The sequence below is a fragment of the Nicotiana tomentosiformis genome, chromosome 2 (genome assembly GCF_000390325.3).
Source record: "Nicotiana tomentosiformis chromosome 2, ASM39032v3, whole genome shotgun sequence".
Taxonomy (NCBI): Eukaryota; Viridiplantae; Streptophyta; class Magnoliopsida; order Solanales; family Solanaceae; genus Nicotiana; species Nicotiana tomentosiformis.
In genome coordinates, this window is record NC_090813.1 from 9,118,683 (window position 1) to 9,143,558 (window position 24,876).

At 34.7% G+C, this 24,876-nt stretch overlaps 1 protein-coding gene, 1 non-coding gene and 1 pseudogene across 3 annotated transcripts; all 3 read left to right on the forward strand.

Annotated features, from left to right (window-relative positions):
* The first annotated feature begins 5,204 nt into the window (after positions 1-5,204).
* On the forward strand, positions 5,205-5,366 carry LOC117277987 (U1 spliceosomal RNA). Its single transcript, XR_004508292.1, has one exon. It is a non-coding gene; the product is annotated as a U1 spliceosomal RNA (small nuclear RNA).
* Positions 5,367-7,780: 2,414 nt separating this feature from the next.
* LOC104101318 (rhomboid-like protein 20) lies at positions 7,781-18,753 on the forward strand. Of its 2 annotated transcripts, XM_009608757.4 has the most exons (8): positions 7,782-8,015; positions 8,131-8,231; positions 10,761-10,901; positions 11,140-11,206; positions 14,359-14,507; positions 14,600-14,701; positions 15,692-15,820; positions 18,225-18,753. In XM_009608757.4, the coding sequence occupies exons 1-8, from the start codon at positions 7,991-7,993 to the stop codon at positions 18,390-18,392; spliced, it is 882 nt and encodes a 293-aa protein (XP_009607052.1). In that variant the 5' UTR covers positions 7,782-7,990; the 3' UTR covers positions 18,393-18,753. The 2 variants fall into 2 exon arrangements, with proteins under 2 accessions (XP_009607053.1, XP_009607052.1); XM_009608758.4 differs by lacking the exon at positions 10,761-10,901 and having other exon boundaries at positions 7,781-8,015.
* A 1,940-nt stretch (positions 18,754-20,693) lies between these two features.
* Positions 20,694-22,438, forward strand: LOC104101321 (alkane hydroxylase MAH1-like; annotated as a pseudogene).
* Positions 22,439-24,876: the final 2,438 nt, after the last annotated feature.

Consider the following 24,876-nt stretch of genomic DNA (forward strand, 5'->3'; position numbering starts at 1 on the left):
CAAAAAAAGAAAATTTAAAAAAAAGAAAATTTTTCTTATGTCCAAACGAGCTCTTACTCAATAAGACCAGATGAAGAAATGTCAAAGAAAATCAAAAATATAATCCATTACATAGAAAAAAGAAGAAGAAAAAAACTAAACAAAGTGACAATGATTCTTTAATTGAGTTTCATCCCCATCGGTATCTAAAAGAAAGACGGAGCAAAAGAACCGATATAAAAAGAATCTTTATGCAAATATCTATTTTTTTTTAAAACTTTTTTTAGCCCATATAGTTAGAATATATACTTATTATACACATATTCTATATTTACCGATTATTTTTAATTTAAACAATTAGGTAAGTGACTTTTAGATTAATTCTTCTTATAAAAAAACTGGCTTGAGCTAATTGAATAACATACTTACCTTAATGGGTCAATTGGTGATCATGAAGCCATATGGCTTAGTAAGCTATCATGAAGGCCCATGGCTTAGATGGGTGATCTCTATCACATTTTGGAGGGGTGTCCAACTAAGATGGCCAAGTTGTTGAGCATACGTCATAATTTATGATAGTAGAGGCTTGCGTCCGGCACCTACCTAATTCTAAGGTAAAACTTTTTCGGGGCGACCATTTAGTTGTTCCTATTTAACTATATCCATTTTTTAAAGAAAAAGTTTAACTGATACCCAATATTTAGGTAACTTCAAATATCGCTTTCTTCTATGCTGCTCATTCTTCTTCTTTTAAAATTGAAATTCAAATTTGAAGTGGTAATTGTAGATTGTAGTGGAGAAATCAAAACCACCATTATTGAACCAAGAGAAAGCTTGCTCGATGGTGACCTGCTGAGATCGATGAAATAGGCTTGTTGAGAGGTAGAAAAACTTTAGATTCGATTCTTAAATTGCATTGAAGAGACAGAAAAATTTCAGATTCAATTTTGAAGTTATATTGAAGAGATAGAAGAACTTCATGTCCCGATTCTGAAGTTGAATTGAGGAGAAGTGGCACTGAGGAGATATAAAAGAACTTTATATTTGATTCTGAAAACCTATATTTGCAACTTCATATGCAAATTTTGAAGTGCGTTTCGAAGTGGGTAAATTTTATACATTTTTGTGCAATGCGGATATGACTTCAATAGTAGCCCCAAAATCGGGTATATCTGCACTTACCCGATTTTAACTCTAAGATTTTAGCGGCCCAATAAGTAAAATTATCGCTGGAGAAAAATAAAAAATCGCCTGATTTACAACCGGTAATTGAAAAATAGCCACGGTTTTAAAGTAATCGAAATTTAGCCACTTTTTCATGTAAAGATAAAATTCAAATAGGAACACCCTTAAAAAACCAAAAAAAATCCAACATAATATGCTACCGTTCGAATTTCATACATATGAGATTCCAACATAATGTGCTAAAATTTCATAATGTACTGGAGTTCCAACATCATGTGCTGAAAGTTTATATGCATGAGCTCCATAATCCAACATATTATGTTGGAATTTTTCGTGTTTCAACTAGTGTATTTTTGTCTAAATTTTATCTCTGCATAAATAGTGGCTATTTTTTAGTAAATTTGCAAATGTTGGCTATTTTCGATTATCAGTTCGAAACTAGCTAGCCCGTACTATTTTCACATTATTGTTTGGGATGAAATGTAAGCCCATTCAAAATTTTCATATATCAACTGAATTTAAATGATTTATCTAATACTCTCTATGTTTCAATTTAAATGACATGCTTTGACGTTCGTAAACAAATTTCTAAGTATCACGATATTATTAGTATGAAAATTAATTTCAAAAGAAGTAGTGAGCAAGAAGGAAGGTCGAGCCTGAACTATATATATATATATATATATAGAGTTAGTTAGTTAGTTAGTTAGTTAGTTAGTTAGTTAGTTAGTTAGGTTGAATGGATGAAATAATCACAAAAGGAAAATAAAAATAAAATATAAATTAGTTATGTTTTGCCAAAGATTATATGACATGTACTGCCAAATGGTAGTGCCAGCAAAAGGAATAAGTTATTCCTTATCTTTATTGGTTACAAAATTTATAAAATAAAATAATACTTTGGAGATGTTGGAGATTGAATGTGATTTATTAATTGTAGTATTTGATCATTGAGTCGGTAATAAGGATTGGAGCTTACGTTGTTGCTTGAAAGAAGAAATTGAAGCGAGTTGATATAACCCTTTACTAAAGTGGTTTAACTTACAAAAGCACACATACAAGGTGTTTGATAAATTGCTTGAAAGGGTTAATATATACTTAATTGGAGCGAGTGAGTACATATTAACTTAGAATTGTTCTAGCTAAAGTTTAGATGAATTATTCATAATATATGTGTGTGTATTTTTAGATTTTTGTGTTACATTTATATGTCTTTTCCATGTTGAAAGTTGAAGAAAGAATCTTGAAAAATATTTTTGAATATTTATTTCCTGCTTATGCCATATTTAATATTTAAAGATACCATTATGAGTAGATACAGATTATTCCAGAAAAGATTTAGACTTGAATGGTCAAGAAAGTTGAGAAGTTAATTTAGACCCTAAAGAGGTCACACAAAAAAGTTTATTACTTTAAGGGATTATCCTCTATGAAAATGGGTCATCATCCATGCCGAGAGTCCTAACCAAGGCATTGACCTGAAACCTCTTGTGCCAAAATAGGAAGCATTCGAGCCGAGGGTCTCGTTGTTGAGAATCTGCCTAACTAGGCTAAGATATAATACATGAGCGTTGAGAACCATGAAGCGAGTGGCACCTCGCGGATTGGACCTATTCGATCAGGTTGGAATCGAACTCATACCGATCACACAATGATTAAGACAAAAATAAATCAGGATAGCTGGAACACCCTAAGCATAGGGTAAAGTATTTGTCAGATAATAAAGAAAGAAATAAAACTATTTTAGAATATTCTTAACCATCTGCAATTATTTTAGAATTGTTCATAGAAGCTTTATGCCCTCTATGCTTTTAAAATATTTTCTTGCATGCATATTTTAGAAACTATAGTTCCCTGCTTTAGTGGGGGGTCGTGGAGACTCCTTGAGTACAGTGGATAGTATTGACGTTCTCTTTTGGGAACCTGCGTTGACCTGCAGTAAAACGTAAGAATTGATTTTGCAGGCGAGCAAATTACATGTTAGGACTTCCCTCACTTTCAGTGTTATTGGTAATCTCCGCTTTTGTTCGTGGAGTATTCCTTTGTATCATCCTTACTTAGCTATTTCCTTTTTTACTTGGAGAATTAGCTAGAAAATCTCATGTCCAGAGCAGTGTGCCAGTTTATCAGTAGAGGCTTCATCGACATAGTCAGTGGGTTAAGATTCAGACATTTTGCATAATTAAAATTTTAGCATTCATCAGTTATTACGAATAAAGTTTTGGAGTTGACTTATTTTAGACATACAGATTATTAAAAAGTATTTGATTAAGGTATTGTCTTGTTGTATATAATGTTTGAAGTATAATAGTATTGATAAGCGCAGATGGTTCGCTCGGTCAATTTTAGAGATCGGGTGCCGGTCACGACCTATTTAGAAAATGGGTTGTGACACATACTTTTTTTATTAGTGTGTTCCAAAAAGAATGACACAATTCTATATTCGGAAATAATTTAACTTTAAATCTTTTATTTTACCAATTTTATCCTTAATGAGAAGCTTTTATAGACATATAAATGTCATGGCCCGCCCCACACAATGTTTGCCCCTTAAACTTTTAGGACCATATGTTCCAATAGTCTTTTTTTTTCTTAAACTTTGTGCTAAGTGGAACTACATCATCTAAATTGAAACGGAGGAAGTAATAAATTTCGTTTCAATATGGCATTCTCTTCATTTTTGTCATATACTGCGCGCAAAGTATAAGCTAATATCCATATTTACGGAGGACACTAAAATGCGTCACCTATAAATGATTTTTGACACACTAGAAGAGAACTACTCTAAAACTTAGGCATAGAAAAAGAGCAAAATCTACTTTACCCGCTTAACCTTTAAGTGTTGGGAAACTATACCCTCTTTACATTTTGAACGGGATTCCTTTAAGAGTAAAAAATATTATACTTCACCTTTGAAAGGATAGAGAGAGAAAAAATATTATTTTAAAAAAGAATGCTCACCAAAAAAATATTGCACAAGGGGATTCCTTTTCCCGTTAAAAATGTAAAGGGGGTATAGTTTCCCAACACTTAAAGGTTAAGGGGGTAAAGTAGATTTTATTCTTTTTCTACGCCTAAGTTTTAGAGTAGTTCTCTTCTAGTGTGTCAAAAATCATTTATAGGTGACGAATTTTAGTGTCCTCCGTAAATATGGATATTAACTTATACTCTGCGCGCAGTATATGACAAAAATGAAGAGAATGCCATATTGAAACGAAATTTATTACTTCCTCCGTTTCAATTTAGATGATGTAGTTCCACTTGGCACAAAGTTTAAGGAAAAAAAAGATTATTGGAACATATGGTCCTAAAAGTTTAGGGGGCAAACATTGTGTGGGGCGGGCCATGACATTTATATGTCTATAAAAGTTTCTCATTAAGGATAAATTGGTAAAATAACGGGCACTCTAAATGTACGTCTCTAGTGAATCACCAAAGGCAATGAACAAAATGGCAGGACAAAAGCTTTAACAAACTAAAATGATTATCAGTCTACTCTTTGATAATCATGTGACGAGGATGTATAGGCTGCTGGTTGAAACCATTTTGCAACTCGTGCTACTATTTATATATTGGCTTCTCTTTTCCATAATCAAATGCATTATCTGCTCAACTAGGTGATTTTAGTATCATATAGATCAAATCTAATTTTGGTTATCAATTTGGGTGTCTGTTAAGTAATTTTAATTTATTGTTAAATATTGTCTGCAATGCCATGTCAATTCTCATCTTCAAAAATCGTAAAATCTTGAGGATCATATATTAGCTCTTTATTTCTATGTCTATATTTCATATATTATGGTTTTATTCAGTTTAAGCATAAAATTGCATAATTAAACAATTACTCTTCAAAATAAAGCACTTTTATTATAATAATTATTGTTTTTGTATTAAAAAGAAATATAGTCTAATTTTTAATTTCAAAAGAAAGCCAAAAGAATGGCAGCTTCATTGTGAGTGATTGCTCCCACATCGGCAGTTTGAAGGCAAAGGGGAGCGAAAGGCTTATTATAAGAAATGGGCTGAGATCACAGAGAAACATACTTACCTGGACGGGGTCAATGGGCGATCAACAAGACTCATGGCCTAGGTTGGTGACCTCCATTGCACTTTAGGAGGGGTGCCCGCCTAAGGTCGGCCCAAGTGGTCGAGCCTACGTCATAATTTGTGGTAGTGGGGGCCTGCGTTCGCGCGGCCCCTACCCAATTCTAGCCCAATATTTTTCGGCCCATTACGTAGTAAAGCTTGTAACTTCATAAATATTATAATTATTTCGTAACTCTTCATGTTTCTGTAAATTGAGATAAGAATGCTTCATCTGCCGAGCGATTTTGACAAATAATGATTTTATATCAGCTATCAATCCATCACTTCGAGCTGATAATACAAATTTTAAGAGAATTGAGGTATTATTCCGTTATATAGAGCACATACTTTTATAGTAGAAAAATGAATGAAAATTATTTTAGATATTGAATAGTAAGTAGTTTCCTCTTGGGAGTAAGGAGTACTTAATTTGACAAGCACCTTACCACACTTGAGACGTGTAGGGATTATGAACAAACAAGTAAATACAACTCAGTAATTTGATAAAATTCTTAAATTGCAAGAAGCATGTTGAGACAGTAAAATACCTAACATCTGTCTCAAATTATTTGTCATATATTATTTTACATGTAACTTAAGAAAATATAATAATTAAGAGGTATATTTGACGATTTTACCCTTATTTATGTCTTATTGGTATTTAAATCATCATTATATTATCCTTATATTTGACTATTTTACCCTTATAAGTGTTTGTAGTTTTCAAGAATAATTACTACTAAGGATATAGGAAAAGACAATTAAGTTTGTCTTGAGCTTCTAAAATGACAAATAATTTGAAATAACTATTTTTTTAGAAATTATGACAGATAATTTGAGAAAGAGGAGAGTATATAATTAATAATAACTGGGTAGTTAGCACTTTTCTTAATTTTTTTTAAGACTTTGGCATTAATTTAATGCGGAAGAAAGTTGAACATATGAGCAGTGGTGGAACCGAAACTTAAAGGGGAATAAAAAAAATACTACATGAATTTAAACTTGTGATCTAAACCGAATTTTGAATCATCATTGTCATTTTATTAAAATCTTTCCTTATGTTAAAGAATTTTAATCATCTATATATAACCAAAAACCAATTTTGTCATATTTGTATATTATACAACAACAATAATATACCCAGTATTATCCCACACCGTGGGGTCTAGGAAGGGTAGTGTATATGCAGACCTTACCTCTATTTTGTGAGGATATAGAGACTGTTTCCAATAAACCATCGACTCTCCTATTTGTATATTATAATTTTCTGAAATAAGATTCAATTGAATCCTTGGCTCTACATAGCTATGCGCCGACATATAACGAGTTGCATTTGTTAAGTTGATGGTTGTGCGACCATAAAAATGGAATGACGAAAATATTACAGAATAAACAAGTATCTTGATTTGAAATCTAACTTAAGAAATAGAAATTACATTACAATTTATCACATGTTTTTGTAGCTTGATTTTCACACCAAGTCAAATCTCCGTATAATATCATTATTTTGTTACGATTTTTTAAGATTTTATAGTAAATGACTGTTATACACTTATAACAACATTTGACATTTAAATATTTTCTGGCCGTTATGGACGAAATAATCAAAATTTCTTTCTTTTTCCTTTTTTAATGTTACATATAAAAGATAGAAATTATTCAAATTAAAAATCTCAAAAGATATGCATATTTTATTAGTTAAATATTAAAGAAAGCTAATACATTATTAATAAATTCATAACTAAATATATAAATATTGAAACTCTAATGCACATATTCTAAAGCTACAAGAAAATTAAATTCATTTAAAATTAATGAACGAGCCATGGAAAAGATATGTACAAATCTCGAATCTTAAGCATTATACAAGATGAAAACTTTGTTTAATGGAAAAGATTATATGTGTGGATCTTCAAATATTATACATTATGCTAGATAGAATCTTTTGTGCAATGAAATAAAAATATACAAACATATCTATTAATTGAATTAAATGAAGCCTTTAATTATAATAGTATGCACTAACATAATATTTTTTGTTGCAAGTGACGCACTAAGGGCTTGTTAGTGCGAGGTATAAGGGATAATTTATCCCGAAATTAAATTTAAAATGAATTTATATCACGTTTGATTCGAATAAAATTACGGTATAACTAATCTCGGGATTAATTGTCTCGAAATTGTAGTATTATTTTTATTCCTATGTGAGAGTGGGATAACAATCCCGAGATAATAATCATGTGATAACTTGTTTCCCAATCAAACGACCTTTAAAATTTTAAAAATTTGATCAAATTAAGATCTTTAAGCTTATTTTATCGGTAATTTTTGGAATTCTATTGCTAGAAAGATATCTGTTGCTGTTACAAAATAAAAAATTAATTAAAAAAATATAGTTTTTCTAGTGAATGATTGTTTTATAAAAATAGTGTTATAGAAGGTCTCATTGTATTATTTGCATTTATATTGTTTTGTTAAAAAGGTAAAGGACGGTGGGGAAAAACAAGGATTTAAACAACTTTAAAACACCGTATTAGTCCCCTCTAAACATCTAGTTTGGGAAAGGGATTAGGAAAACAGTTTGGTTTTTAAATAGAGACCAATTGTTTTCCAACAAACTTGTTTGTTTCTGACTTGCGAAAAATTGATCTCGCTGAGGAACAGAGAAGTCAGAAGAGGCAGGACTTAGCCAAAGTGGTAAAATAGTAAAGGGAAAAAACTCGTTGTAATCGCTGCAAAAATGAACGTTGGCCCATCTGGTTTCAGTACGTCTTTATCCCTCATCAATTTCTATCTATATACACTTTATTTTGATGCATGAATTATAGGAATTGATTTCTAATTCTAATTTTCACTTTGATGTTGTAATTTTGACAATAGACAATGCGCCAGTGACAAGGGCATTAGTAATTGCGTGTACCCTCTTCACCATCATATTTGGTACCCAAGGCCGTGCAAATCAGCTGGGTTGGTCTTATCAGGTACTTTTTGCTTTCTGGGTTTCTCTTAATTTCGATCCTTTTTCGTTTTGATATTTTTTCTAGTACTGTGAATTAGGTCTTGTTTTTTTTTCTGTGTAATTTTACTGAATGGGGCTAAGTATTGAGTTGAATTAAGTTTTAGGGTTTCTAGAACTGTGAAAGAAGAATATAAAGATCGGATCTTTAGTGCATATTGACCCAAAGGTATGGCCTAGTGATCAATGAAGATTCAAATCTCAATGGAGATATAAAACACTAGGTGATTTCTTCGCAACTGTCTGAGCCTTGATGAATAAAATTACCCGCTACCTGTATTGGTGGGAGATAGCAGGCACCTCATCGAATTAGTCTAGGTGCGCGCAAACTGACCCGGACACCACCGTCATAAAAAAAAACTCTCAAAAACCAGATGGAAATGAACACATCTATAGTGTACACCCAATATGTTTTACTTTGTTTTAGTGCATAACTGCAATTGGTCTTGGAGATCTCATAAATTTGTGTTTGAAATGAGAACCACGTCTGATTTGATCTTGTGTTCATGAAAGGAGTTTTCTAGGTTTGACCTTTGTCCAATTATAAGCCTAGTGGATGCTGCTGATTAGTTGTTTAAGGTGTACACATACTTTCTTTTTTTTGAGAGGGGGAGAGGGAAGGGAGGTTGAGTAATTTTGTGGTTGTTGCCGACTTTTAATGTCTAAGAGCATACAAGTGCACCCTGTTTGCTCATCAGGTCATGAATGCTTATGTTAACAACATTTCTGGTCATTTTCCATTCACCAATATTTACGTGTGAGGCCATGATGAAATAGGTTATATTCTATATTTCTCGAACTTGAGATGGGTTTGTCACTACATGAAGCTACTACGGTTTAGTCCCTGGATAAGATAAATGGCTTGTTTATGAACATATAACAATACAAACTCCTTCGCCCAACTTGATAGTAGAGGGTAGACCTTGACTAAGTACAATTAGCAGATACAACTTGCTAATTTTGAGTCCACATGTATTAGACTACGTCAATTGATCAAGCTTGAGTACAGGTTTGTCTGTGGATCTAACAAGATCACATTCAATTTTTAGTAGCCTTTTAATGTCTTTCGAGGGGTCCTTATAAAGTGGTCATACCAATGTCTTATCCACTTGAAAAGAATACATGTAACATTGATATCAAGTGGTTTTATTTGTACCATGTAAGGTGGTGTTAATGCAACCACAATTTGTTTGTGATTATGACACCGACAAGCTATGTTATCCAATAGTAATGCAGATTTTATATGGTTTCCTGATAGGGTTGCTAATCGCCTAATACTCTTTACCAATCATGCGATAGCAATACTAGATCGTATATGGTCGTATCCTATGTTACTCCAAACATACGAATCTGAAGGTATACGAGCTCTCCCAATTTCACGTAAAGACATACGTATAACTTTTTTGTAGCAGCAAAGGATATCCCACACAACAACTAATGGTTTTAGAAGCACCCAACCATCTCTGAGTTCCGGAAACTTAAGGGAAAAAGATTCTAGTATATATTTTCATTTTATAGCTCATTTCTTATGAGTTTTGGAGCTTAAGAAATATAGGATTCTCTTTTAACGTAGTACTTATTTCATCTCAGCTCATCCATTCCGAGTTTTGAAACTTTGCAGAATATAGGATTCTCTTTTCTCCTAGTTTACATTTTTGTATTATACTCCTCCCTTTTCAGTTTATGTGTCTTAGTTTGACTGGGCACATAGTTTAAGAAAGTAAGGACGGCTTTTAAATCTTATGCTCTTAAACTAAAGATGTATGTAATGTACCAAAAATGTTCTTGAATCTTGTGGTCTTAAATATGCCATGTGGAAAGTTGGAGTAAAAGAGTTACTGTCTAAGTTGCTCGGACACAGGTGCGGATCTAGAGGTCGGACCTTCGAGATGTAAATTCTAAGATTTGGTAACAAGGATCCTAGTATGGATACGGGTGCGGGGATCCGGCTAAAAATAATTCAAAAATATAAAAATATATCTAAATTATGAAAAGTTTTGTGGAATACTTATGTATAGCTTGTAAAGTGTGGATTTCTTTTTTATTCTCAACTTGAAGCATTGATTTCTTAGATAGGTATGCTATTTTCTTCAAATTTACCCTAGTTTTGGTTTTGATTTCGAGAATCAAATTGTATCTCATCTCGAATTTTCCCGTCCGTCGCGGTCAAAGTACCAAAAATTGCTTGACCAAATCCGCTACGGATCCCATACCCACACCCATACTAGTGTCGTGTCGACACGGGTACGTCACCTAAACTGCCGTGTCGGAGCAACTTAGGTTACTGTATATACAAAGAGGGTTTCTTTTTATGACACTAAAACGGAAAGTAAGAGACATAAATTGAAACGGAGGGAGTAGCAGATTTGTTCTCTCTTACTGTCTTATTAGGTATAATCTCATTGTTTCAGTAGGATTTTGGGCATGCTCTTAGTGGATACCTTAAAGATTATATTAGATATGCTAATTGATGCATTTTTTTTGCTTGTGCCAGGATATTTTCCAGAAGCTTCAAATCTGGAAGCTGATCATATCTGTTTTTACCTTTTCATCTACTCCTGAACTATTATTTGGATTATATCTGCTATACTACTTCCGTGTCTTTGAGAGGCAAATCGGTTCGAACAAATATTCTGTAAGTGCTTATTGGGGTAGTAGTTTTTTTTTTTTTGGATGGATAAGTTATTGGGACAGTACTATCTTCAACTTCCTAAATTAGCTAATGGAAAAATAATAAAAGCTGCAGGTGTTGAATCAACTACTAGGCAAATAATAAAAGCCACAGTAGATACTGTTTTCATTGTCTTTTCTACCTGTTTTTTCTTTTTCTCTTTTACATTGTGTAGTTTATGTTTTTACCTCTTGTTCTGCAGGTTTTCCTGCTGTTCTCTTTTGTACTCTCTTTGTTGCTTGCAGTTCTTGCTCTACAACTTATTAAAGGTATTGGTCATTTCTAATCATCAGATATGAATAGATAGAAAGTGTTTAGAGTTTCTTACTGGGTTATTCATCCTGATGCTTATCTAATAAACCTTCAATCATTTAAAAGAACTAATAATTGAAAGCAGTTTCAGAACAATGAGGCTAGATCATTCAAAAAGAAAAAGGTTAGGCTCCTAAACTGGTGGAAGTGGGGGATGAGATGTGGCTAATATGGGAGATAAGAAATAGTGATGTTTTGAGATTGTACAGATATGAGAAAGTACAGTAACTAAGAACATTCTTCATCCTAATTTTTTCAAATACTTATAAGGATACATCTGCACAACCAAGTAGGACGACAGCTTGGAGGGAAGGCTCTCCAGAAGCCCGTTCGCAGATTCTTCTGAGCAATTTGTTAGCCGTCTTTTGCTGCCAAAGACTCTTGACTTGCTGTCCAAGTCTCCTAATGCGTCTGCAAGGCTCTTAGCTTGTTACACTTGGCTTGCTGCCCAAATTTTCAAAGATACCGCAAATTGGAGATATCCAGAAGACAGAAAGACATAAAACACCTTTAAACATCTTTTCAAAAAATACAAAAATATTAAAAATACGCCTTTTAAACATAAAATGATGAAATACCCTTATAACACAGACGTAAATAGATAAATAGCTAAACCGAGAAAGGAACTACACTTAACAATTACAAGTGTAGAAACATTCCAAAAGCAACACGAAGTCTAAATTCAGATTCCCCTTTGTCCTTATAATATTCCCCAAACTTTCTGGCCATAATATCTGCATTAGTGAAGGGGATGTTTAGTTTGGGTATCATGATTCAGTCCCCTGAATTATCTGATTGAATTTTTCCATGTTTAGTTTTATGGTTTTCATTGTAATCATCATTTCTAGTCTGTACAACATAAGTTGCATAGTGAGCACTTGTTGCTTTTGACTATTTTTTCCTACTCTGGACTGATATATAGAAATGACAGCCTGAAGGGGTCTATATTCTTCATTCTCCTTATAGTTGTAGCTTGTGATTGCAACTCCTTCAAACAGTTATACCTGTTTTACAGTAACCATGCAGCATATTATGTAAAGATGGTAAAAAAATATGTAACAACTGTGATTATCTTCTTTTTCCTTATTTTTGCTTTTGATAAATATTCACTCTTCCCTATATTTTTCCTCTGACTGTGCTTTGAATTTCTGTAACTACATACTGCTTTGGGTAAAATATTGCTCATGGATTGGGTATCCTCTTTGAGGTAGGATGGACATGATCAATTGATCATACATATCGCATAAGATGGATGTTGCTCGACGTTATGGGCCTGACACAAAAATAATGAGATCAATCAGATGCTTGGGTGATATTATGCAGATATGTGGATAAATTTTTTTTTTTTTTTTTTTTTTTAATAATGTGGCTAAAAGTATCTTGAGATATCAAATGAGCTTGATCAAGTTGTATTAGTGACTTGATATTCATAGAGAAGCACCAGCGTAGAGTGATAGCAGAAGTTCCAAAAGTAAAAAGTATTACTGCACAAACAGGGTTAAAAAAAAAAGCTTTTGGTTATTTATAAACTGCTGAATCCCCTTGACATAAATTATAATTCTAGTGTAGTGATAAAGGGGGTTCAAAAGTTGCTTTAAGTCACAACTTTGAACTCTGACCATGCATTTACAGTATTTTTCTGAATTCTGTTGGCTTCATCATTGATTAGAGATAGTGATGAGAAGTCATATGACTCCATATGAAGAGCTGTTAACAAATCAACAAATTAATTTACAAACAAATAAAATAAGTTGGAATATTGAGCGAATATTCAATTTATGATTTGTGAGTGCTTCCTGTATTATTACTCTAGCGAGAAAGTCAGATCTGTTATTTGCTTTGTCGTATCTTATGTTGATTACTCAAATGAAAGTCAAATCAATAATGGGTAAGAGAAGCCGCTGCTAAGGGCTAACTCCAACTGTTCTTTAGTATAAAATTGGTCATCTTTTGGAAAGTGCTCATTTTGGTCAACCCTCCATCATCTCTGACTTATAATGCCACATAATATCCTACGAGGAAAAGGAATTGTGAAGCTGATATAATTAGAGTTTGGAAGCCTTGATAAAAAATTAGAGTTTGGAAGCAATCAGTATGTTTCTATTCGAAAGGTTTAGAGGCTTTGAACGATACTAGTGCTCCTTTAGATTATGTGGTTTGAGTTATCTTGTTATTAATATGGTTGATATCTGTAAAAGAACCTCCTTTTGATAATTATGTAAAAGAACCTTCTTGGAGATATCTTGCGACAAAGCACGACATTTGCTAGTACCTAGTACTTCACTAGGGAAATGTCAGATCCTTGTATACGAGGTGTTTTGAATCAAATATAGACTTATTTGGTGCAATTTTATAAGTCATGCAGCAGGCTAGTTATAGTGTGTCATCAGAACCTGCTCCAAATTTAGAGAGCTGGCTACAAATTTGGTCTTTTGAGAAGTATGATGTGCATAATAGAGAGCAACATGAAGGAGTAGAAATCGACAATAACTGCTGGAAATTGGAAATCTTAATTTTCTAGGTACCAAATCTTTGTTAAGCATTTGATTTTTAAGGGATCCTTTACCTCAAATTTGCATGAAAGAGGTGCTTGAGATGATACAACAACAACAACCCAGTATAATCCCACTAGTGGGGTCTGGGGAGGGTAATGTGTGCGCAAACCTTATACCTACCCTGGGGTAGAAAGGCTGTTTCCGATAGACCCTCGGCTCCCTCCCTCCAAGAACTCCCCACCTTGCTCTTGGGGTGACTCGAACTCACAACCTCTTGGTTGGAAGTGGAGGGTGCTCACCACGAGCAACCCCCTCTTGTCTAAACCATAATAATGTTCATTATACCTGGAAAATCTATTATACCTGGGCTCTGTGGAATAATTGCAGGTTGCTTGTATCGTTTGAACATTCCGAAGTGCTTGAGATGATACTATACCATAATAATCTACTTTGATATTTTTCACACCCTCTGGTGTACATCATTCCGGTCTCACTCGTAGTTTCCATTAGTATAGGTTTTTTTATGCAGTTTGCATTCTACCCTTCTTATTGCTATTCTTGAATTGGAGAAATAGGTTGTTAGCCATTGATATATTTTAATTTTTCTCTGTCAGATCCTTCCTTGAGTACACTGTCTGGGCCCTACGGACTAATATTTTCATCCTTTGTGCCATTTTATCTCGACATTCCGGTTTCTACCCGGTTCCGCATGCTCAGTCTCCATTTCTCTGACAAGGCTTTCATTTATTTAGCTGGTCTCCAGGTATTTTATATTTTTATCATGACTCCTAATTACATTTTGTCCCTAGATTGAGTTTTTTTCCATCAATATCCGTTTGATATTTTGTCTTGCAGCTTCTTTTCTCATCCTGGAAAAGATCTATTATACCTGGGCTCTGTGGAATAATTGCAGGTTGCTTGTATCGTTTGAACATTTTCCGTATTAGGAGAGTGAAGGTTTGTGCTGTTCTTGTTCTTCAGAATACTCCCCCCCCCTCTCTGTCAAAGTTCCGTTTCTATTAAGAAAGCATTCTTTGTAATAGTCTTCATAGTTACATGGTATTAAGTATTTTTGTGCTTTGCATCTTTCATCTAGATTTCATGGTGTTCCTATTTTTCTTATGACTGTTGTGGTGATACTAATATTTACTAATATTGTCTCCCTTTGCTTTGCATCTTTCTTCTGGATTTCATGGTGTTCCTATTTATCCTATGATTGTTGTTGTGATACTAATATTGTCTCCCTTTTTGTCCTTTTATCTTTTTTGTTTTTTGAGCCGAGGGTCTTTCGGAAACAGCCTCTCTACTCCTTCGGAGTAGGGGTAAGGTCTGCGTACACACTATCCTCCCCAGACCCCATTAGTGGGATTTTACTGGGTTGTTGTTGTTGTTGTTGTTTAATCACTTCACTGTTGTTATATGGCTAGAGAATTTGACTTAGTCTTGCATGCACAAATGTAGAATATTTAGCTAGTCAATACTATTGGCTTTTGGGGTCTTCTGTACTTAAATTCCATGCACTTGGACATTCTCCTTCTAAGTTGCTAGGAATAACCCATATTCTGACTTCTGAATGACTACAAGAAATAGGGCACTAGGCACCATATCTCACCAATTGCTCAGAGATGGATGTGTCTTATAGGCTGAATGCTATTGCTGGAAGCAAAGTTAGTCCTTCCACTTTACTTTTTGTATATGGTGGTTGAAGGTAATTGTTAGCCCAGATATCGGCATATCATAATGCAATGCAGGAAACAAGTAGATAAGCTTCATAGAAGTAAAGAACTCTGAGCACCACTGTAGAGTTGCAAAGTGATTTTATGGTTTTGAAATGACGTTCTCCTTATAATTTCTTGCTTGAGGTGCTTATGTTGGACCTTTTATTAGACATGACTTGCCATGATTTCTTATTAAAAAGCTGACGTCCATTAATTTATTTTCTTTTAGTTCCCAGAATTTATTACATCCTTCTTCGCTCGACTTTCTTGGCCATCGATGGGTAACATGCCACCACCTTCAGCACCAGCAAGGAACTCTCCAGGAAATGTACCATCCTTTGCAGGTCGCCAGATGGAGGCAAGTATTGTTTTTGATGCCTTGGTCACATGCTTTAGTTAGTTAATAGAAAGCTGCACCTGTCTCAATATCAGGTTAGTCAAAAGAAGTTCGATTTCAGTTACTGCCTCGAAGAGCAAAAGAGCTCCTGCTTGTGAGACTGTGTCGGTCCTATAAAACGCATAATCCTCCTTGGGTTGGCTGGCTTGAAAGTAAACCAGTATTACTCCAGCTTGATGAAATATAAAGCACTTAACATCCCAAAAAAGATATCTCTTCATGGTTGTTAGAGATCGAGGTGTTCATGAGTACCAAATCCTGAAGAAAATAAGTACTATAATTTCCCAATCAATATCTCACGACCTCTCCGTGGCCATCTTTAATCTATAACATGTATCTTCTCTTCATTGCCTGCCATCAAACATAATTGAGAATACTGGAGCTTTCTGTAACATTGTCTTCAAGTGAAAGAACTTGTGTAAAGAACACCTTTTGCTTCTCCTAGTGCAGCAGCTAAAACCATGTTGTCCATAACTCTCCTTCACTTCCTATATTTTTTTTGCAGTCCTACATTAGTAAGCTTCCTCGTAACTACTATTGTGCATGTGATATGTGATATGTGTTGTTATTGTCCCTCTGGGTATCTCCCTCCCTATGTCCTAGCCATGTATGATATTAGTAGGCTTGCCTCATATTGGCATATCACAATAACAAATGTGACGATTAGCTGCTTTTCACAGAAAGAGCACCTTAATCCCACATAATTAGCAAATGCTAATCAGATAACAAGGCATCAGGAACTAGATTGAGCTAATATCTCTCTGAAACTGGTGTAGCAACCTAATGCCCTTATTTTAGGTTTTAGGCCTAGGATATACATCTAGACCTCTTTTGACTTAATTCTCATGTTCTATGTTGACTAAGGTATGCATAGCCCTTTGCATCGTTGTAGAAGAACCAATCAGATTCTGTGGTTTGGGTATCCTGTCTGATATATGGTTGTAACTCCACATGGGTATGCTCAGTAAAATTTGTGTTTTATTACCAATGTATGGTAACTTTAGTCATACACAGAGACAGCTGAACCTCCATCTCCTCAGTTCTAGGGTTCTATCTTTGCTATTCTAGGTTAAAGCTTTGACATTCTAGCAGAACTTGGCTTTGGTGGAGGGGTACTATTTGTCTTTGCAGTTTTATTTTCGAGATGTTTGATAAATTAGCTGTATTGCTGAGACATATATTGGACATCAGGAGCAAACATGCCAATTTTTTGTGTGTATATATATATATATATATATATATATATATATATATATATAATGTATGTATGTATATATATATATATATGTATATGTATATATATTTTCCAGTTTCTTTTGAGTATCACGTAAGCAAGAAACAAGTAGTGATTAGCGAAATACAAACAAATCCCAGGGGTAATCTCCTGTTATAGCTATACAAAGAGGCAACCCGTCACATCAATTTTTTTTTTTTTTTGTGTGTGTGTGTGGATAAAACAACCTGCGACATTAAATTTCTCATATAAAGATTCCGATTAAGTGATAGTTCCCTGTTTGATGCTTTCATTAACCACCTCATCTAGCTCCCTTTTATTCATCTGGATGATGCAAGTTTCTTTCCTGTTATAGCTTATGGACAACACATGGAAAAGCAAATTCAGAACAAATGAGTTTCTTACTCTTCAAAACAAACAAAAAAAGAAAAGAAAAAGAGAATTAATGAGTTTATTATTGCATAGTTATTCAATCCATCAAATGATGAGAGCACAATTATTGCGTAGAGTTTACTGTAAATTTACATTCTTTTGTTGTTCAAATTAGAGTATGGTGGGAGCCTAGGTGGTCAGTGAAATAGTCAATGCATGCAAATGATTTAACATTTCTTGTCAAAATTCTGAGCCTTAAAGTGTTTTGAGTGTGCATTCAGCCAAATTGTCCAGATAGCTACTGCAAGTGATTGAACTAAATGAACTGATATTTGCACTCTGGAAGCATGTTATTATGCAAATGATTTAACATTTCTTGTCAAAATTCTGAGCCTTCAAGTGTTTTGAGTGTACATTCAGCCAAAATGTCCAGATAGCTACTGCAAGTGATTGAACTAAATGAACTGATATTTGCACTCTGGAAGCATGTTATTATGTTAGAGTTTTATCAGTTAAATTTGGCTTTCACTTTTTCCACTTATGTCATTGAATTTCACATTTAATCTAGACCAGTGGAATTGAGAGGTCACCTTGTTTAAAAGATGAGTGAATTGATGGGCCATATTCATCACCAATGAGTTGATTCTTGGTGTGTTCCAATGGGAACCAACTCCAGTGACAACTTAAACTTCTTAGATCCTTTTTGAAAGATTATGCCCACGCTAATATGAATGTACTGCTTTCTCCTGCATATTTCAGAGAAATTATACTGCTCCAGTCTCGTCCACCGTAGAGCCACCAGAAGACACTATCGCGACGCTGATGTCAATGGGCTTTGATAGGAACGCGGCAAGGCAGGCACTCATCCATGCTGGAAATGATGTTAATACAGCCACAAACATCCTTCTTGAGTCGCAATCGCACTGAAATATAAATCAGATCTTCTTATAGGGGAAAAGAAGCTCCAGGTGTTAGGTTTACACCAGTTTCTAGAGGGTGTTAAAACAAAATTTGGTATTTTCTGGAAAAGTTGGATTACACTCGTCCTACGAATCTTTCAAACTGCTCTTAGTTTTGTAGTCTCCTCTGTTTCTTTAGCACTTCATGCACTTGTCTCATTCCAAAACCACCGTAGGTGATTATAATCCCAAAATCAGCATATACAGGGTTCAAATCATTTTGAGAGATTAGGTCATGTATATTTGCAGTGGACCGAGGTTTTACTGGTATTCTGGTGATTGTAAATCTGACCAAATTAGGTTGACAATAGTTTCTTGATTTTTTCAAATCCTGAAATCTCTTCCTTTTTCCTTATATATTCATCAGCTTGGTAATGGCTTATGTTTAGTCTAAAATTGATGGCAAACTCTTTACTGTTGGGCACCAATCTTTCTTAAAGGATTCCTAATTTTCCTGAATTAGGAAGTTTAATGAATTATATTTCTGTTGTAGATGTTCAAAAGTCGAATGTGTCCTGTTAATCCTTATGCCAAATGTAAATATATAATATAGTTAAACAAATCTGTTCCCCATGCTAAGATTGTCAAAAGATATTGGAATAAAAAGGGCAGCTCAGCTCTGGGATCCGGGGAAGGGACGGATTATAAGAGTGTTGTACGCAATCTTACTTTGCATTTCTGAAAGAGGTTGTTTTAACGGTTCGAACCCGTGGCCTCCTGACGATATGCCAGCAACTTTACCCGTTACGTCAAGGCAACTAACATTAGGCGGCAGATTCATCCGAAGTCCTTACTAAAAATGGTCATAATAAAAGAGGTACTTCCTTGTATTTATTGGAACAGGATGGTGACAAATACATTGATCCAATTTGTCGGATAAGAAAGAATCCCACGTGATACTGGTCCTATGTCTCTGATCAACTCCTTACAGAATTGTCCTAGTATGATTGTTTCACTTGTCTAATCAATCAAAGACTAAAGATGATACATTGTCATAAATCAGTTTACATGATTTGTTTGTGAAGTTAAAACAATAACTAAACTCATACTCGAGCTGAAATTAGTTTACATGATTGGTATGCAAATACTGAAATTAGTAGCTGCAAATACTAGTTTGTTCTTCTCTCTTCTCATAAGCTGGATTGCCTTCTTAAATCTTTTGCTCCCAGATAACTTTTATTAACTCTTTCATTTTAAGTACTTTTCTCTTCAACTTCAGTTCAAAAATTTACAGAAGTTGAACATTTTGGAAGAACTAGAAGTGCAGTAAAATAATAAACATAATGAACCTTCCTTCCCTGTTAGAGATTTCCCACAAGGAGAGAAATGAGAGGACATGAATGGCACCAATATCTAACTCATTCTTTAGGACTGATATGCATAACTCCCTGCCAAATTCCCACATCTTTATTTTCCCAGCCAAATGACATTGACACTTGTGCTTGCCAATACTCATGTAGGGCTCCAACATAGCAATTGGAAACAGGGACAGAGTTAGAATATTAGGTATGGGTTCTGACAAACTTAGAAGCTTTTGCTTAGATCTTGTATTTGTATTAAAATATTTATTAGTGTAATTTAATTGTTAACCAAAAACTAGAACAAGCTATGAGTTCGGTGGTAATTTCATAATCCATACAAATCCTAGCACCGCCTCTGGTTGGAAAATGACTAACTCAATTATGAGGCCATGCATGTCTTGCTTTTAATTCCTTATGTAATTTGTCTTTTATGTATATAGTACAATCATTAATTAATGGCTATTTGAAGTAACACATTGTTTTGTTATTTCTAGTTAACTCAATGCCTAATAGTAGTTCCCCTTTTTTTTTTTTTTTTTTTTTTGTGGTTTATGTTTGTAATGGAAGATGTACGTAAAAGGTGCATTCTTAATTAAGTTGGCCGATTGCAACCTCTTTGAAACTAATAAAAAGCTTACGATAAAGTTAACATCTCAGTCTTTTATTACTTCTAATCTAATAATTAAATCACAACTATTCCTTATAAAACTTAAAGTTCTTCCCCTTCAGAAACAAAGAAATACTCCTTACTTAAACGAGTTGAGTCTCTTACTAGATTCAGTCTCTCTGAGTCTCATGTTCCATGTGTAGATTCTGAAAAACCTCATATAGTGTCTTACAAAATACTAACTGAACAAAAGCTAGTTTGAAAAAGAAACTCCAACCCAATGTATGTCCTTGAATTTTCTCTTTCTCTCTTGATAATCCTCTCCTTCACTTATTTTACATGGTGGAAACTTATAAATTGATGGTGGAAAAGCTCAGTGCCAACAAATTGGCCTCTCTTTGGAATGTTACCTGGCCTTATTCGAAATGCTTACCGTATCCATGAATTTATAACTGCTTTTCTTGGAGAAACTGGGGCACTTTCGAGTTCCGTGGTTCTGTGTTTACCAATCAAAACATGTTAATCACTAGTGATCCTTCAAATATCAACCATATCCTTAGTAGAAATTTCTCTAACTATCCAAAAGGTCTTGAGTTCCGTAAAATTTTCGATATATTAGGAAATGGGATCTAGATTCTGAACTATGGGAGATTCATAGGAAGACCACCATGTCCTTAATGAGTCATACCAAGTTCAAAATTTTGTTAGAAAGGAAGACGTGGGACACTATTGAAAAAGGGCTTCGACCAATTCTTGATGCTTTTGCAAAACAAGGCACACCATTTGATTTGCAAGACATTTTTCAGAGATTCACTTTTGATGCTATTACCAAGTTGTTACTTGATCATGATCCGACAAGTTTGTCCATTGGTTTACCTCATGTGCCATGCGAAAAGGCTTTCAACAACATTGTGGATGCAGTTTTGTACAGATATATCTTACCAGAAAGTTGTTGGAAGTTGCAAAAGTGGCTTCTTATTGGTAAAGAGAAGAAGCTTGTTCAAGCATGAAAAGCTATTGATCAATTTCTATATCCTTGCATTTCAAGTAAGCAAAAGGAGTTGATGAACAAAACAGTCAAAGACGGACTTTAACTTGCTAAGTGTATATGTGAAAGCATACAATCAATGGAAGACTGTAATTTCAGGCAATGTACAAGAATGTTTGAGGGACACTTTTGTAAGTTTGATGCTTGCTGGGAGAGACACTACAAGTGCAGCTATCACTTGGTTTTTTTGGCTCTTAGCTGAAAATCCCTTGGTCTAGACAAGGATTAGTGAAGAGACTCAACAACAATTGCATCTAAAAGAAGATGAAAACCTCGATTTTTTCAACATAGAAGAAACACGAAAACTGATCTATCTAGATGGTGCTTTGTGTGAAACCCTTAGGCTATTTCCATCAGTTTCTTTGGAGCATAAAGTTCCACTTGAATTTGACATCCTCCCAAGTGGTCACCGTGTCAATCCAAACACAAGAATTGTGCTCTCATTCTATACAATGGGGAGAATGGAGACTATATGGGGAAAAGATTGTTTAGAATTCAAGCCAGAGAGATGGATTTCAGAGCAAGGAAGAATCAAACACAAGTCATCTTTTAAATTTCCTGCATTTAATGAGGGTCCAAGGACTTGTTTAGGGAAGAAAATGGCATTCATTCAGATGAAAATGGTGGCATCCACAATCATATACAATTATCATATCCAACTAGTGGAACCACAAACAATTTCTCCAAGTGCTTCTATTATTATTCAAATGAAACATGGTCTGAAAGTTAAGCTCGTCAAAAGGGTTCCTCTTGGTCCAAATGGAGAGACATGCTAGATTTGTCCAAATACAAGTGATCTCATCTTTTCATCTGTTCGAGCAAAGACCAAAGATCTTATGTGGTGACTTGGCGGAGTATCTTAAAAAATAAAGAAGTATTGTTAATCTATTTATGCTAGTTCCATTCGAAGTACTATTCGTGAAGTACTATTTGTGAAAAAAAGATACCGTTTCATTACATAGTCTCGTTCAATCTTTTCATATGTGGTGATATTTGACTATACATGTAATTTAAGATGTTAGCTTTGATTTATCGATTTTAGTGATAATAGACGAAAATATATAGATGATGGTTGAATAATTAATTTGATTGAGAAAATATCATTTCAAAGTTAAAGATTTTAAAGAGTTAATGAGCTCGAATTAAGTTGTGAAAATTATGCTAAAATACAATTATATTAAGTAACTTAAAACGTTCAAAATAAAAAAGTGTAATACAACCAATTCTATATTTCTATCAACTTCCATTGCTTCCTGTATATGCATGGTTGATGTAACAATTCTTTTCTCCCACCTTCAATTCTTTTCCCTGTGACAAAGACGTCTTTATTTTTTTTCTAAACTTGTGGAGCACAAGTGTACAACTATTGTGTCACAGACAAATGGAGCATCGCTTTTACTTTTTTCTCGAGAGAATTTGAAGAATGTGGTCAGTTATTCTCCATCGTCTTGTTCATGGCAAATTTGGATATTTTATTTTATTCATAAGTTTGACCCAGTAAGCATTCTAGGCTGTCTTGTATATAAATCTGCAGCACAAGGAGGGGTGCTTTGGCCTAACCTCAAATTACAACACTGATTATCAAAACAATCAATACAAAAACTTATAGAGAGGGAGATCACGTGGACAAAAATCTAACAAATTACAACTCCCTCCCTCCATACATTAATTCAACTAACAAAAAAAATAGTTTAATGTTGTCATACCTAAACCTAATGGTAGGAAGTTGCCATCTATCTAACTGCTTAGCATTATTAGACAATTGATGGAAGGGTTGGTTGGTAGATAATGCCATCTTTAAAAATGAGGCCTAATCAGTTCAAGGGAAGGTGTTGGTGCACTTCACTTGCTTCGGAGTTGCTTATTTAGTCAGTATGATTTGTACATGTATTGATTGGTGTGGCGGGGCCCTGTCCCGACATTTATGACGTTTATGTACTCTTAGAGGCTTGTAGACAGATTTCATGTATATGAACATTTGTATGGCTTTATCGGCCTATGTTTTGAGTGTACAAATGATCATGCCGGCCTTATAGGCCCGTATGCCACGTGTATAAGTTTCTATATCATGTTCGGTCGTCCTACGTCTAGTATTCCTTTATGTTTTATTCCAGTTATCTCATGATGGCCCTTTTGGCTCATTTACCTATGATGGTGTGATAAGAAAGATATGTTACGTTGGTACTCAGTTGAGTAAGGCACCGGGTGCCTGTCACAGCCCTCCGATTTGTGTCGGGACAAAAGTGGTATCAAAGTAGTTTTGTCCTAGAGAGTCTACAAACCGTGTCTAGTAGAGTCTTGCTTATGAGTGTGTTGTGCACCACACTTATAAGAAGGAGGCTATAGGGCATTTAGGACTGTCACTCTTTCTTCTTACTCTAGATCTTGTGGTAGAGCTCAGTTGTAAGAATTCAAACTCCTAAATTCTATTTTATTCGTAATACAATGAAACCTACATCTATAAAGACTACTGGTAAGAGATTGATTGTGGATGTGGAAGAGTTGTGTCAGAGGAACTCGATTTTGCATCAAGCTTATGATGAGTAAATGCGAGGTCTTCAGTAGATCACGTGTGTACTAAGATGTGTAAACTTCTTGATAAGGAGCCCTAAGACATGAATATCTATCCACCCATATGGTTTAAAGCAAAGAGAGAATCAGAAGGTAGATTGTAACGACCCGGCCGGTCGTTTTGAGTATTACAACCCCGTTTCCCCATTTACTTCTCAAATTGTACTTTACAGTTGTTGTGTGAATTGCCGGGGTAATTGGTTCGGGTCCATTGAGGTTTTGAAAGGAATTGGAACACTTAGTTCCAAGGTTTAAAGCTTAAGTTAAAATAGTAACTAGATATGTATTTATGGGTAAACGACCTCAGATTCTAATTTTGATGATTCCAATAGCTCCGTAAGGTGATTTTGGACTTAGGAACATGTCTGGAAAATTATTTGGAGGTCTGTAGTGGAATTAGACTTAAAATGCCGAAAGATGAATTTTTGGGAAGTTTGACCCGGGGATTGACTTTCTGATATAAGCCGGAATCCAATTCCGGAAATTTGAATAGGTCTGTAATGTGAAATGTGACTTGTGTGCAAAATTTGAGGTCAATCGGATGTGATTTGATAGGTTTCAACGTCGTTTGTAGAATTTGGAAATTTGGAAATTTATTAGGCTTGAATCCGTGTGTAGTTCATATTTTTGAGGTTGTTAGGTATGATTTGAGGCCTCAAGTGGGTCTGTGTTATGTTATGGAACTTGTTGGTATGTTCAGACGGGGACCCGAGGGCCTCGGGTGAGTTTCAGATGGTTAACAGATTGATTTTTGAATTTGGAAGACTGCTGGAACTGAAGCCTTATGGTGTAATCGCACCTGCGGAAAAGTAGTCGCAGGTGCGAGCTCACAAGTGCGAGCAGGGGTACGCTGAAGCGAGGTGCGCAGGTGCGAAAAATGCTTCGCAGGCGCGGAATCGCACCTGCGCGAGAAGGAGCGCAGATG